Source organism: Electrona antarctica (assembly GCF_951216825.1).
Source record: "Electrona antarctica genome assembly, chromosome: 1".
Lineage (NCBI taxonomy): Eukaryota > Metazoa > Chordata > Actinopteri > Myctophiformes > Myctophidae > Electrona > Electrona antarctica.
This window is the reverse complement of record NC_136806.1, coordinates 5,159,125-5,173,383: the sequence shown is the minus strand read 5'-3', so window position 1 is coordinate 5,173,383 and position 14,259 is coordinate 5,159,125. Positions and strand designations below refer to the sequence as shown.

Below are 14,259 nucleotides of genomic sequence, written 5' to 3'. Positions count from 1 at the left end.
CCAGTGACATCATCGTTAGGCAGATTTATTTTTTAAACAATATTGTTTTTATCGTGAGAACGATGGCTTCCATTTTCGCATTGCAACTTTTCAGGACTAGAAAGCCTGCAGTTTCTATTAGCTTGGATTCCCCAATGATGATGTCACTGGTGGACGGGTTTCTGAACCGTCCACAGCCCTCCTATGAGATACAGACTGAGTAGGAAATAATTGTGGCATTTTATCATGATTATTAGTTAGGACCTATTATATGAAGATGGGTTGAAAAGTGGTGAAGTGGTCCTTTAAAAGTCCCTTAAATTTTCACTTTACTGAGTTGGGACCCCTCCCTAAAATAATTCTGTAATCCATAATCCATATCACTCGAGAACCATTTGCTCCACTGACTTCAAATTTGACACACCACAGGGTGGATGGAGTGCAGTGCCCGGTGTCGAATCCGTCGGATCGCCGGTTGTCCAGAACCAGCACATCAGCCTCTGCCCAGGCTACGGACAGGGCCCACCTGATCACCCCTGGATCTCCCCTAGCGATGGCCTGTTCTGACATCACAATGGTGTTCTGACATCTGCATAGACTCCATATTTGAGCATAAAAGCGACAGACATAATAACTGGGTAGTCTGGGTAGTCCATTTCCGCCGTAGTCTGAAAACCCACCTCTTCAGACTCCACCATGGCCCGTAGCACTTTCCCTAGCCTATCCCCTTAGATAGCACTTTATGTAGACTTAGATAGTATTTTAAACAGACTTATAGCTTGTTACGTAGACAGCACTAGAATTGTTTTTTATGTAGCACTTTATAGTATACATGTATAATATATAATATAGTATAGTATGTATAGTTTACATAGATACTCCACTGTTACGTTCTTAGTTTACGCATGATTCATGATAACTACTTTTTATATATGTGATGTATGCCATGCTTTTGTATTGCTTAATGTAAATCGCTCTGGATTAAGAGCGTCAATTGTAAATTGTTCCAACTTGCATCGTTCCAAGTAGGCCAGTGCCCAACTTGCACCGCTCTATAGTCCATTCAAACATACATTAGAAACGGCTTATATCACTTGGGCGTGGAGTGTTAGCTTGGCCTCCTGATTGGATGGTGGGACATAACATGATGGATGGCTGATATATTCTTTAAGAATCACATGCTCTATCTTTATTGATAACACGCATCCACATACAAAACAATTATCTTCAGAATCATTACATATTTTTAATTAAAGGACCACTTCACCACTTTTCAACCTATCTTCATATAATAGGTCCTCACTAATAATCATGATAAAATGGGACGATTTTTTTCTACTCAGTCTGTGTCTCATAGGAGGGCTGTGGGCAGTTTATAAACCGTCCTCCAGTGACATCATCATTAGGCAGATTATTTTTTAAACAAGATTTTTTTTACAAAAATGTTTAGATTTTCATTATCGTGAGGACGATGGCTTCCATTTTCGCATTGCAACTTTTCAGGACTAGAAAGCCTGCAGTTTCTATTAGCTTGTATTCCCCATCGATGATGTCACTGGAGGACGGTTTCTGAACTGCCCACAGCCCTCCTATGAGACACAGACAGAGTAGAAACAAATTGCGCCATTTCTTTCATGATTATTTGTGAGGACCTATTATATGAACATAGGTTGAAAAGTGGTGAAGTGGTCCTTTAACACTTTATAGTAATTGCATTAATGTACAAGACTGACAATAAAACATTGCAATTTCTGATTCAGAGTTCATTCACATTAATTAATGGAAATGTTGGGTTTAACTTAATCTTGAATGCAATCAAATAAAACACAAACCAAGTCCTTGTACAAAGAAAGAAATATAAGATAAGACAACATTTCACAGACAGAATACATTTTAAATGAAATACTTTATGATACTCAAATACTCAATTGATCGTATTCATCTTTGGCTGTACTTCGGACCATCATAAAAATCAGTTTCAGTAGAATATGAACAACAGTTAAATGGCTTGATTTGAGCAGACAGACAGATGACTGGAAATAAAACTGTAAATCAACAGTCCTTTTCATGTTAAGCTCACTGTCAATCAGTGTGATTGACAGGAGAGATGATCAGAGGAGCATCATTAAATGATGGTGTACTGAAGTATGGATAGATTTTCTCAGTGAAGGCGCAGCCAGTGAAAGAGTAGAGATGAACTCTGGATTCCACATCATAAAAGGAGACCAGACCCTCCTCATAATCCATGAACACTCCCACTTTCTGGAGCTCCTCTCTTACAGGGAGGGGGACAACAGGGTCAGCAGCAGCCATGAACTCATTTCCATTCTTCAACAATATAGACCAGTAACCGTTGTTGGGTGACAGTGTTATTGGTCCCTTCCTGTTGATGGACTCTCTGGCCACTCCTAAAGCCCACCCAGTCTTCCCTTTAACAACCTCATAGTAAAACCTTCCTGAGGAGAAGCTTTGTTTTCCTAAGACAGAGGGACAAGGGTAGAATCTCTCTTTGTTGTCTGGGAGATTCTTTTTCACATCTCCAAGACTCACTTGTTTTCCATCCTCAGACAGGATGAGGTAGGGATGTGCTGTATCAGGGTCCAGAGTTACATCCACAGCATATTGCTGGATCCTCCTCAGCTCAGCATCACACAGCTTCTTCTCTAAGTCTTTACCAAGTGTCTTCTCCAGCTGAGCCACAGCTGTCCTCAAAGTACCCAGGCCTGGAGACTGATGGACCTTGACCTTTGTCCAGTCCTTGGTGGGTTTCCATCCAGTGTTGATGGATGTGGAGTTCTGGAGGAGGTGGAGGTGGTCTTCAGTGAGTGAGAGCTGCGACAGCTCAGAGCTTCTCTTCTTTAACTCAGTGATTTCCTGTTGCAGCTCTTTAATGAAGCCTTCAGCCTGTTTCTCTGTTGTTTTCTGCTTCTCTTCAATCCAACCAATGACCTCAGCCTGGCTTCTCTCAATGCAGCTGATCAAAGCAGTGAAGACCTGCACACTGTCTGCTATCTCTCTGTCTGCGTCTTTCTGGCTGAAATCTACTGAGTGTTTGACCTCCTGAATCTTCAGTTGTCTCTCCTGGATCATCTGCTGAACTTCAGCCTCTGTGTCTCCCAGCTCAGCCTTCTTTCCTTCATATGCCTCTTTCATCGACACAATCTGATGTGACTTGTGCTCTAACTGAGTGCAGAACTGACAAACACACATGTGGTCAGTCTTACAGAACATCTCCAGAGGTCTGTCATGTTTCTTACACATATAGTCTTCCAGGTTCTTCACAGGGTCGATTAGTGTGTGTCGTTTTAACGCTGGGACTGTGCGATGACGCTCCAGGTGAGTCTCACAGTAGGAGGTCAGACACATCAGGCAGGACTTCACGGCCTTGAGCTTGTTCTCAGTACAGACGTCACAGGAGACGTCATCTGGTTCAGCAGGTTCTGGGGTTGTGGCTAAAGTTGTTTTCATCTGCTTTGACGTCCTGAACTGATCAGCCATCTCGGAGAGGACTTTATTAACGGAGAACGCTGGTCTCTTGTAGAAGGTTTCTTTGCATAGCGGACACTGACACACATCCTTAGTGTCCCAGTAATGTGTGATGCAGGTGTTGCAGTAGTTGTGTCCACATGGAGTGGTGATTGGATCAGTGAACACATCCAGACAGATAGAACACAGGAACTGCTCTTCAGAATGGAGGCTGCTGCCGGCACACGCCATTTCTACACACTGGAAATAAAAAGGGAAAGAAATGTAGTTCTTCAGTGATACTGTTGTATTGGAAGTTGGAACAGAGCGATGTTGACAGTCAGGGACGTATTTAGTTTACGCATATAAGGCAAGATGTGCTATCATAGGTATGTGCCTATGATATCACATTTACTAAAGTGTAATTATACTTTTACTCCACTAAAATTATTTGAAAACTTTAGTTACGTTGCAGATGTATTATTACAAAACACACATTCAGCACTTCAGTTCTGTTCTATATATACTATATATATTTTGGCCATTTGAAAATAGCTGCTCTACCAGCTGCTATTTTCCAAAAGATTTGTATACATTTGATACTTTAAATGGGACATGCTGTATAATGAGTACTTTTATTTTTGGTACTTTAAAGGGACACTTCACCCTTTTTGCAAAAAAAATATATGTTAATGATGTTTAGAAGATTTAGAACAGAACAGAGTATATTTCTGCATAGCTGTATTGATTGATACTTTTACTTAACCCATTTTGGGCGGGAACCCCTTTTGGTGTTAGCATTATGTTATGCTTTAGCTATTGAAAAATAGCAGATCTACAAGCTCATAGCGCGAGTGGCGCGCTACGAGCTTGTAGGTCTGCTATTTTTGAAAAATCGTAAAAATGCGGCACAAATCTTTGAATATATTCTTTCAGAGCGAACGTTTTTTTTATTTCGACGTCAGGCCTAAATTGGGAAAAAAAAGCAAAACTGTTTGTTTGTGTAAAGACAACACAAGCCTACTGGGAATTGTGTGTGTGGGGTGTGTGTGTGTGTGTGTGTGGGGGGGGGGGGGGGTGTAGATTGGACTTTGCATATATAGAGACACACGCGGACTACAAATTTCACGCCCCCAAATGAGACAGCGTCCCCACTTCTGGTCCGTTGGCACGGATACTGCAGGCCAGCCCATAGAAGTCCATTGAAATTCAACTGTAGTTAGCCTACTTTTAAAATAATATGAAATGAACTGAAGACTATATTTATTTGAATAAAAAATAAAAATATGTTTCCAAATGTATGAAGTGTCTTTGTCAACATATATTGTTGTTTTCTCAATAGAGGATGTATTTCACATTTAATTTACCACTTGAATGAGTTACCCATAATGTTAACGGAGCAGAGGGGAGACAGCAGACAGAGAACCTGTCGCTTTTAAGGGACGTCACTGCCTTTACGAGGCTACGAGCGCCGACTTTGAAGAGTGGAATTCTCAATATACATCCCGATCCCGACTGACTTTGTTATTCATGTCTATATTTTGAACATGTCACAGGCTTACTATATATGTTCTACCTACCACGGAGCTCCGACGGTGTGTTTTACCGCTGTCAACTTGTTAATTAACTTTGCTGAATAGTTGCATGGGAAAATAACCCAGCTAAATGGAGGAGTGACATCCTGACATTTTCAACTATCTAGTGAATTCTCCAGATGAATATTAATAATAGTCTTGCAAGAAGCTGTTTAGATCATTTTCAACAAATACATAGCATATAAAACGAAATACAGCAAATATATCTGGGTATTGAAAACCTCAAGGGATGCAACCGTGACGTATATACCGTGCGACCACTTTGACTTGAGATTTACAATGCTAGCACTTTCCACAAACTGATGGAGTATATTATAGTTAGGGATGCCAGAAAGTGACCATCAGCCAAATCGAATAATCTACAGCTCTGCCGATTAATAATCGATTAATTGACCCCCCCCCCCCCCCTTTTTTTTTAATCAATATCAGATAAAACTTAAGATTTTATATTATGCACATGCCATGGTCACATAACCATTATATGTTGAGTGCATGCTTTGATGGTTACAGTTTTATAATCAGTTTTGATGAGTAAACCTTTGTGGAGATCTTCTCAGTTCTCATTATATGCTAGTTACTGCCATTCAGGATGGAAAATAAAATCCATTTGGATTTGGGGAGAAGTAGTTTCATAAGGGGCTGGTATGAAGTACTTGATATAAACAGAAAACGTTCAGTTCACTAGTCTACACTCTACTCTACAACTGCCTTCATTTCATCTGATTGTCTGTCTGGCAGGCACTTAACAAGCGATCGTTAACTACTGTGTCTGTTAGAGAGAGGGGCAGAGAAGAGTGGCTTTGCTCAACTTGATTTATACTTATATTCTCCACTCTGATGAAGGTACATGTTCGATATATCATGCAGCCTTACTTATTAGCCTATATTTTGGCTATTAAAAAAAATAGCCAAAATTGTTTTTTTTCCGATTATTAAAATCGATTTCGGAGACTCTGACAATTAATCGGAAAATCGATTAATCGTTGGCATCCCTAATTATAGTACATTGTAGGATGTATATTGAGATGACAGGTATGTGACATTGAAAAGGACAAATTAAACATATGGAACACAAAGAAAATCGCTATAGCCTCAGTAATGAACCAGTGAAATTAGGGTATTTCATGATGCCTCTCATAGGGATTGCATTGGCAGCTGCAGTACACAGTTGAAACGGACCAGAAGTGGGGCCGCTGTCTCATTTGGGGGCGTGAAATTTGTAGTCCCCGTGTGTCTCTATGAGGGGTGAAAGTGGCTTTCATTTCTTACAGGAGCTCCCAGAAATGTCATTCTGCGACGACACCCGGACGCGCCGCAGAGCGGCGCGGCCAAAAAAGTGTTGAGGGTTCAAACCCCACAGTACCCCTGAAATGCATAGAAAACTGCCAGTTTTCTATGCAGTTTTCTATGCATTTCAGGGGTACTGTGGGGTTTGAACTTCAAACCCCACAGTACCCCTGAAATGCATAGAAAACTGCTTTTTTTGGCACAGTTATACTGCCAATAACATTTTTGGGGGTTCAAACCCCACAGTACCCCTGAAATGCATAGAAAACTGCTTTTTTTTTAATACTGTGCCAATAACATTTGGGGTTCAAACCCCACAGTACCCCTGAAATGCATAGAAAACTACATTTTGTTTTTGCACATTTAGGCTATACTGTGCTATACAATTACTGATATAATATCAGGAATTTCATAAAATTATTATTATTATTACATGTGCTTGGTGCCTGTCTCACTCTCTGTGTCATGCAACTGTATGGTCTTGGTTGTTTTTCTAACTTTGTCTTTAATGACATTATATTCTTCAACTCTTTCCTTTCTCTTAAAGAGCTGAGCTAATGTTGGTTGCATTGCCATTTTGCTTATATATATTTTTAGCGCATTCTTCTACTGACTTTTTAGTTTACTTCTCAAAACAGTTGCCGCCGGCATAGAGACACACGGGGACTACAAATGTCACGCCCCCAAATGAGACAGCGGCCCCACTTCTGGTCCGTTTCAACTGTGTACTGCAGCTGCCAATGCAATCCCTATGAGAGACATCATGAAATACCCTAATTTCACTGGTTCATTACTGAGGCTATAGCGATTTTTTTTGTGTACTAATAAAGTGTCCCACAATGTACTATAATATACTCCATCAGTTTGTGAAAAGTTCTAGCATTGTAAATCTCAAGTCAAAGTGGTCGCACGGTATATACGTCACAATTGCATCCCTTGAGGTTTTCAATACCCACTGCCCAGATATATTTGTTGTATTTCGTTTTATATGCTATGTATTTGTTGAAAATGATCTAAACAGCATCTTGCAAGTCTATTATTAATACTCATCTGGAGAATTCACTAGGTAGTTGAAAATGTCAGGATGTCCCTCCTCCATTTAGCTAGGTTATTTTCCCAACTATTCAGCAAAGTTAATTATACAACAAGTTGACAGCGGTGAAACACACCGTCGGAGCTCCGTGGTAGGTAGAACATATAGTAAGCCCGTGACATGTTCAAAATATAGACATGAATAACAAAGTCAGTCGGGATCGGGATGTATATTGAGAATTCCACTCTTCAAAGTCGGCGCTCGTAGCCTCGTAAAGGCAGTGACGTCCCTTAAAAGCGACAGGTTCTCTGTCTGCCGTCTCCCCTCTGCTCCGTTAACATTATGGGTAACTCACTCAAGTGGTAAATTAAATGTGAAATACATCCTCTATTGAGAAAACAACAATATATGTTGACAAAGACACTTCATACATTTGGAAACATATTTTTATTCAAATCAATATAGTCTTCAGTTCATTTCATATTATTTTAAAAGTAGGCTAACTACAGTTGAATTTCAATGGACTTCTATGGGCTGGCCTGCAGTATCCGTGCCAACGGACCAGAAGTGGGGACGCTGTCTCATTTGGGGGCGTGACATTTGTAGTCCCCGTGTGCGTGTCTCTATTTCATTATTAGTTTCCTGTTTTCTTTTTTTTCTTTTTTATGAACCAATCAGAACTAATTATTGCGTTGTGCCAGTCTTGTCAGCCAACCAGAAACATGGTTTGAACGTTGGTGGATTCGTCGTAGTAGAGAGCCCGCCTTCTATATCCGGTCATTTGCACGTATACCTTAGGCAGACAAACGTCCGTTTCCGTATCCGCTCTCTAGCGGATTTCAAACCTGCAAAGTGAACTGGTAGGCTACTGTCTGCACGGCGCTACAGCACGGCTGCGAGCGAACCGAAAGGAGAAACCAGTCCGTGGCGTGCGGTGGTGGATTAATAAAATAACAACGGATCATTACGCTGGCTGACACAAACACACTGTTACAATTCAGAAGCACTTTTTATTAAGAAACCCCGATTCTGACGTTAGTAGATTATGTTTTGATTGTTTTCCTCTTGGACATGCGTTTTGGCCCACTTTCACGCCCAACTTTAACACGGCCCTGTTGACAGCTACATTATTGAAACCTGTGAATCTTACTGAAGATATCAAAGAACAGCAATAAGATCGTGTCTGGGTATACATTCTATGTCAATGAATGATATATCTTGTATTATCAAATATATGATTTGTTGTACTCACCTGTCTTTAAGTATTTCTGTAAAAGTTCTGTCGAACGGAGGTTTTGAGGAGAGAGTGCAGTGAGTTGACTTCAACCCTTCTCTGTCAGCGCTGTACTTTCACTTTCCATTTACTGAGAAACGTATTTCCTTGGAGCAGTTAACCCTTCACATCCACTCCACTCTGCTCTCCACTCCTCTCCTCTCTCCCTCATCCCCTTTCTTTCCTCCTCTCCTCCTTTCCTCCTCTCCTCCTCTTGTTCTCTTGAAAACCTTTTCATTTCATTTTGTTGTCTACCAATAGACAATTTACAATTTAGGCATTTAGCAGACGCTCTTAATCCAGAGCGACTTACATTAAGCAATAACAAAAGCATGGCATACATCACATATAAATATATATATATATAAAAAAGTAGTTATCATGAATCATGCGTAAACTAAGAACGTAACAGTGGAGTATCTATGTAAACTATACATACTATACTATATTATATATTATACATGTGTACTATAAAGTGCTATGACTACATAAAATGCAATTCTAGAGCTGTCTACGTAACAAGCTATAAGTCTGTTTAAAATACTATCCAAGTCTACATAATGTGCTATCTAAGGGGCTAGGCTAAGGCAAGTGCTACGGGCCATAGTGGAGTCTGAAGAGGTGGGTTTTCAGACTACGGCGGAAGATTGGGAGTGAGGCTGCAGTTCTGACTGTGATGGGAAGTGCATTAGTTTGGTGTCAGTCACAGCTGCCTGTTTCCCCAAACTGTTTCAGCTTGAAACCCAAACCCAACACAGCAATGTGGTGACCCCCGGCACAGAAATAAGTATTAATCACTTTAGCCCTATTTAAGAAATAGTCGAAATAGGCCTATCTATCTATAAGCTTACGACGGGTCGCTATGCAACTTCTTGTGAGCTTGTAGATCGGCTATTTTCACTACTTTTGAAATGTGTTTTACATGTATGCAACGTTTCCTTTATAGCCTAAAGCCTATGTATATGAAAATCACACCTGTGTGAAGTGAGCAGTGCAACTCCATGTGTGGGTCCCCGGGGGGGTCTCCGGAAGTTCCAGACCCACATGACCACAGCCAGGGTGCCGGCCCGGTTCCGGCGAGCCGCCCCACGTCCAAAACGGTAGAGAAATGAGAGAGTTACCATGTGGGAGTCCCCAGAACATCCAGACCCCCAGGAACACTCCCAGGGGGCCAGGCTGATTCCGGCGAGCCGCCCCACGTCCGAAACGGTTGAGAAATGACAGAGTTACCATGTGGGGGTCCCTCTACTGTACCCTCTACTGTACTGTACTGTACTGTCACTGTACTGTACTGGCACACCCGAAATCATCATATATACAGTTAATATGTGCGTGTGTGTTTGTGAGTGTGTTAGGTTGCGCACATGGGTGGTGAAAAACAACCATGCTGTTTTCGTGCTCATACCCACCCAGACACCCAGCCAGGCAGGCAGGCAGCCAGCCACACACATAGCTCCGTAAGGGAGTGGTTGCACCACCCAAAAGAACGTTTCACCTAGGCTACTAGTACTCACCAATACAAAGGCGGGTTGTGTCATTAGAAAGCCTACTTTCCTTAGTGGACACACTCTGAGCCCCCCCCCCTCCCCCCACCACAAGTATAAAATGTACTTTTTGGCCAGAAATGGATTTGTTTTCCACCGGAAAAAAAAATATACTTTTAGTTACTCCACTGGGCCCTCTATCGATATTGCCAAGTAGAGAACCCTCATAGAGAAAAAACGTCCTCCGGTGAAAACAAATCCCTTTCTGACCTAAAAGTACATTTTATACTTGTGGTGGGAGGCTCAGAGTGCTCTAAATGGGTTAAGTGCCACGGCCAGTGCTACGGGTCGGGCTAAGGTGGATTCTGAAGAGGTGGCTTTTCAGACTATAGTTTTCAGACTACGGCGGAAGACCTGAAAAGAAGCCATGCCAGTCCACACAGTATCGGTGCTAAACTGACGCGTGATTATGAATAAGGTCAGGCCTTAATTACCTCCCATACATCTTCAGAAGAGGAGGCAGTGTGTGAACGCGTGTACTGTAACAGAAGAGGATGCAGTGTGTGAATGCGTGTACTGCAACAGAAGAGGATGCAGTGTGTGAACGCGTGTACTGTAACAGAAGAGGATGCAGTGTGTGAACGCGTGTACTGTAACAGAAGAGGATGCAGTGTGTGAACGCGTGTACTGCAACAGAAGAGGAGGCACAGTGTGTGAACGCGTGTACTGTTACAGAAGAGGAGGCACAGTGTGTGAACGCGTGTACTGCAACAGAAGAGGAGGCAGAGTGTGAACGCGTGTACTGTAACAGAAGTGGAGGCACAGTGTGTGAACGCGTGTACTGTAACAGAAGAGGAGGCAGTGTGTGAACGCGTGTACTGCAACAGAAGAGGAGGCACAGTGTGTGAACGCGTGTACTGCAACAGAAGAGGAGGCACAGTGTGTGAACGCGTGTACTGTTACAGAAGAGGAGGCACAGTGTGTGAACGCGTGTACTGCAACAGAAGAGGAGGCAGAGTGTGAACGCGTGTACTGCAACAGAAGAGGAGGCAGTGTGTGAACGCGTGTACTGTAACAGAAGAGGATGCAGAGTGTGAACGCGTGTACTGTAACAGAAGAGGAGGCACAGTGTGAACGCGTGTACTGTAACAGAAGAGGATGCAGTGTGTGAACGCGTGTACTGTAACAGAAGAGGAGGCGCAGAGTGTGAACGCGTGTACTGTAACAGAAGAGGAGGCACAGTGTGTGAACGCGTGTACTGTAACAGAAGAGGAGGCGCAGAGTGTGAACGCGTGTACTGTAACAGAAGAGGAGGCACAGTGTGTGAACGCGTGTACTGCAACAGAAGAGGAGGCACAGTGTGTGAACGCGTGTACTGCAACAGAAGAGGAGGCAGAGTGTGTGAACGCGTGTACTGTAACAGTAGAGGATGCACAGTGTGTGAACGCGTGTACTGCAACAGAAGAGGAGGCACAGTGTGTGAACGCGTGTACTGCAACAGAAGAGGAGGCACAGTGTGTGAACGCGTGTACTGTAACAGTAGAGGAGGCAGTGTGTGAACGCGTGTACTGCAACAGAAGAGGAGGCACAGTGTGTGAACGCGTGTACTGTAACAGTAGAGGAGGCAGTGTGTGAACGCGTGTACTGCAACAGAAGAGGAGGCAGTGTGTGAATGCGTGTACTGTAACAGAAGAGGAGGCAGTGTGTGAACGCGTGTACTGCAACAGAAGAGGAGGCAGAGTGTGTGAACGCGTGTACTGTAACAGAAGAGGAGGCAGAGTGTGAACGCGTGTACTGTAACAGAAGAGGAGGCAGAGTGTGAACGCGTGTACTGTAACAGAAGAGGAGGCAGAGTGTGTGAACGCGTGTACTGTAACAGAAGAGGAGGCAGAGTGTGAACGCGTGTACTGTAACAGAAGAGGAGGCAGAGTGTGAACGCGTGTACTGTAACAGAAGAGGAGGCAGTGTGTGAACGCGTGTACTGCAACAGAAGAGGAGGCACAGTGTGTGAACGCGTGTACTGCAACAGAAGAGGAGGCAGTGTGTGTGAACGCGTGTACTGTAACAGAAGAGGAGGCAGTGTGTGAACGCGTGTACTGCAACAGAAGAGGAGGCAGTGTGTGAACGCGTGTACTGCAACAGAAGAGGAGGCAGTGTGTGAACGCGTGTACTGCAACAGAAGAGGATGCAGTGTGTGAACGCGTGTACTGCAACAGAAGAGGAGGCAGAGTGTGAACGCGTGTACTGTAACAGAAGAGGATGCACAGTGTGTGAACGCGTGTACTGCAACAGAAGAGGAGGCACAGTGTGTGAACGCGTGTACTGTAACAGAAGAGGAGGCAGTGTGTGAACGCGTGTACTGTAACAGAAGAGGAGGCAGAGTGTGTGAACGCGTGTACTGTAACAGAAGAGGAGGCAGTGTGTGAACGCGTGTACTGTAACAGAAGAGGAGGCAGAGTGTGTGAACGCGTGTACTGTAACAGAAGAGGAGGCAGTGTGTGAACGCGTGTACTGTAACAGAAGAGGAGGCAGTGTGTGAACGCGTGTACTGTAACAGAAGAGGAGGCAGTGTGTGAACGCGTGTACTGTAACAGAAGAGGAGGCACAGTGTGTGAACGCGTGTACTGTAACAGAAGAGGATGCAGTGTGTGAACGCGTGTACTGTAACAGTAGAGGAGGCACAGTGTGTGAACGCGTGTACTGTAACAGAAGAGGAGGCAGTGTGTGAACGCGTGTACTGCAACAGAAGAGGAGGCAGTGTGTGAACGCGTGTACTGCAACAGAAGAGGATGCAGTGTGTGAACGCGTGTACTGCAACAGAAGAGGAGGCAGAGTGTGAACGCGTGTACTGTAACAGAAGAGGATGCACAGTGTGTGAACGCGTGTACTGCAACAGAAGAGGAGGCACAGTGTGTGAACGCGTGTACTGTAACAGAAGAGGAGGCACAGTGTGTGAACGCGTGTACTGCAACAGAAGAGGAGGCACAGTGTGTGAACGCGTGTACTGCAACAGAAGAGGAGGCACAGTGTGTGAACGCGTGTACTGCAACAGAAGAGGAGGCACAGTGTGTGAACGCGTGTACTGCAACAGAAGAGGAGGCAGTGTGTGAACGCGTGTACTGTAACAGAAGAGGAGGCACAGTGTGTGAACGCGTGTACTGCAACAGAAGAGGAGGCAGTGTGTGAACGCGTGTACTGTAACAGAAGAGGAGGCACAGTGTGTGAACGCGTGTACTGCAACAGAAGAGGAGGCAGTGTGTGAACGCGTGTACTGCAACAGAAGAGGAGGCAGAGTGTGTGAACGCGTGTACTGTAACAGAAGAGGAGGCACAGTGTGTGAACGCGTGTACTGCAACAGAAGAGGAGGCACAGTGTGTGAACGCGTGTACTGCAACAGAAGAGGAGGCAGTGTGTGAACGCGTGTACTGCAACAGAAGAGGAGGCAGAGTGTGTGAACGCGTGTACTGTAACAGAAGAGGAGGCAGTGTGTGAACGCGTGTACTGTAACAGAAGAGGAGGCACAGTGTGTGAACGCGTGTACTGCAACAGAAGAGGAGGCAGTGTGTGAACGCGTGTACTGCAACAGAAGAGGAGGCAGAGTGTGTGAACGCGTGTACTGTAACAGAAGAGGATGCAGAGTGTGAACGCGTGTACTGTAACATAAGAGGATGCAGTGTGTGAACGCGTGTACTGTAACAGAAGAGGAGGCAGTGTGTGAACGCGTGTACTGTAACAGAAGAGGAGGCAGAGTGTGAACGCGTGTACTGCAACAGAAGAGGAGGCACAGTGTGTGAACGCGTGTACTGCAACAGAAGAGGAGGCACAGAGTGTGAACGCGTGTACTGCAACAGAAGAGGAGGCAGTGTGTGAACGCGTGTACTGTAACAGAAGAGGAGGCACAGAGTGTGAACGCGTGTACTGCAACAGAAGAGGAGGCAGTGTGTGAACGCGTGTACTGTAACAGAAGAGGAGGCACAGTGTGTGAACGCGTGTACTGCAACAGAAGAGGAGGCAGTGTGTGAACGCGTGTACTGCAACAGAAGAGTGTACAAACGGAACCTTAAGATTAACACTGAGGATTTGCTGCGTGTTTGCGTGTGTGTGTGCGTGTGTGTGTGTATGTGTGTGTGTGTGTGTGTGTGT

General features: G+C 44.1%; 1 protein-coding gene across 1 annotated transcript; it reads right to left on the bottom strand.

The window, feature by feature from the left end:
- Nucleotides 1–2,061: 2,061 nt before the first annotated feature.
- Nucleotides 2,062–8,697, bottom strand: LOC306927470 (zinc finger protein RFP-like; the record flags this gene model as incomplete). The annotated part of the gene is made up of 2 exons (XM_079507224.1): nucleotides 8,612–8,697; nucleotides 2,062–3,705 (listed from the first exon to the last, which is right to left on the bottom strand). Exon 2 carries the CDS (start codon nucleotides 3,694–3,696, stop codon nucleotides 2,062–2,064), a length of 1,635 nt encoding a protein of 544 aa, XP_079363350.1. The 5' UTR covers nucleotides 3,697–3,705; nucleotides 8,612–8,697.
- Nucleotides 8,698–14,259: the final 5,562 nt, after the last annotated feature.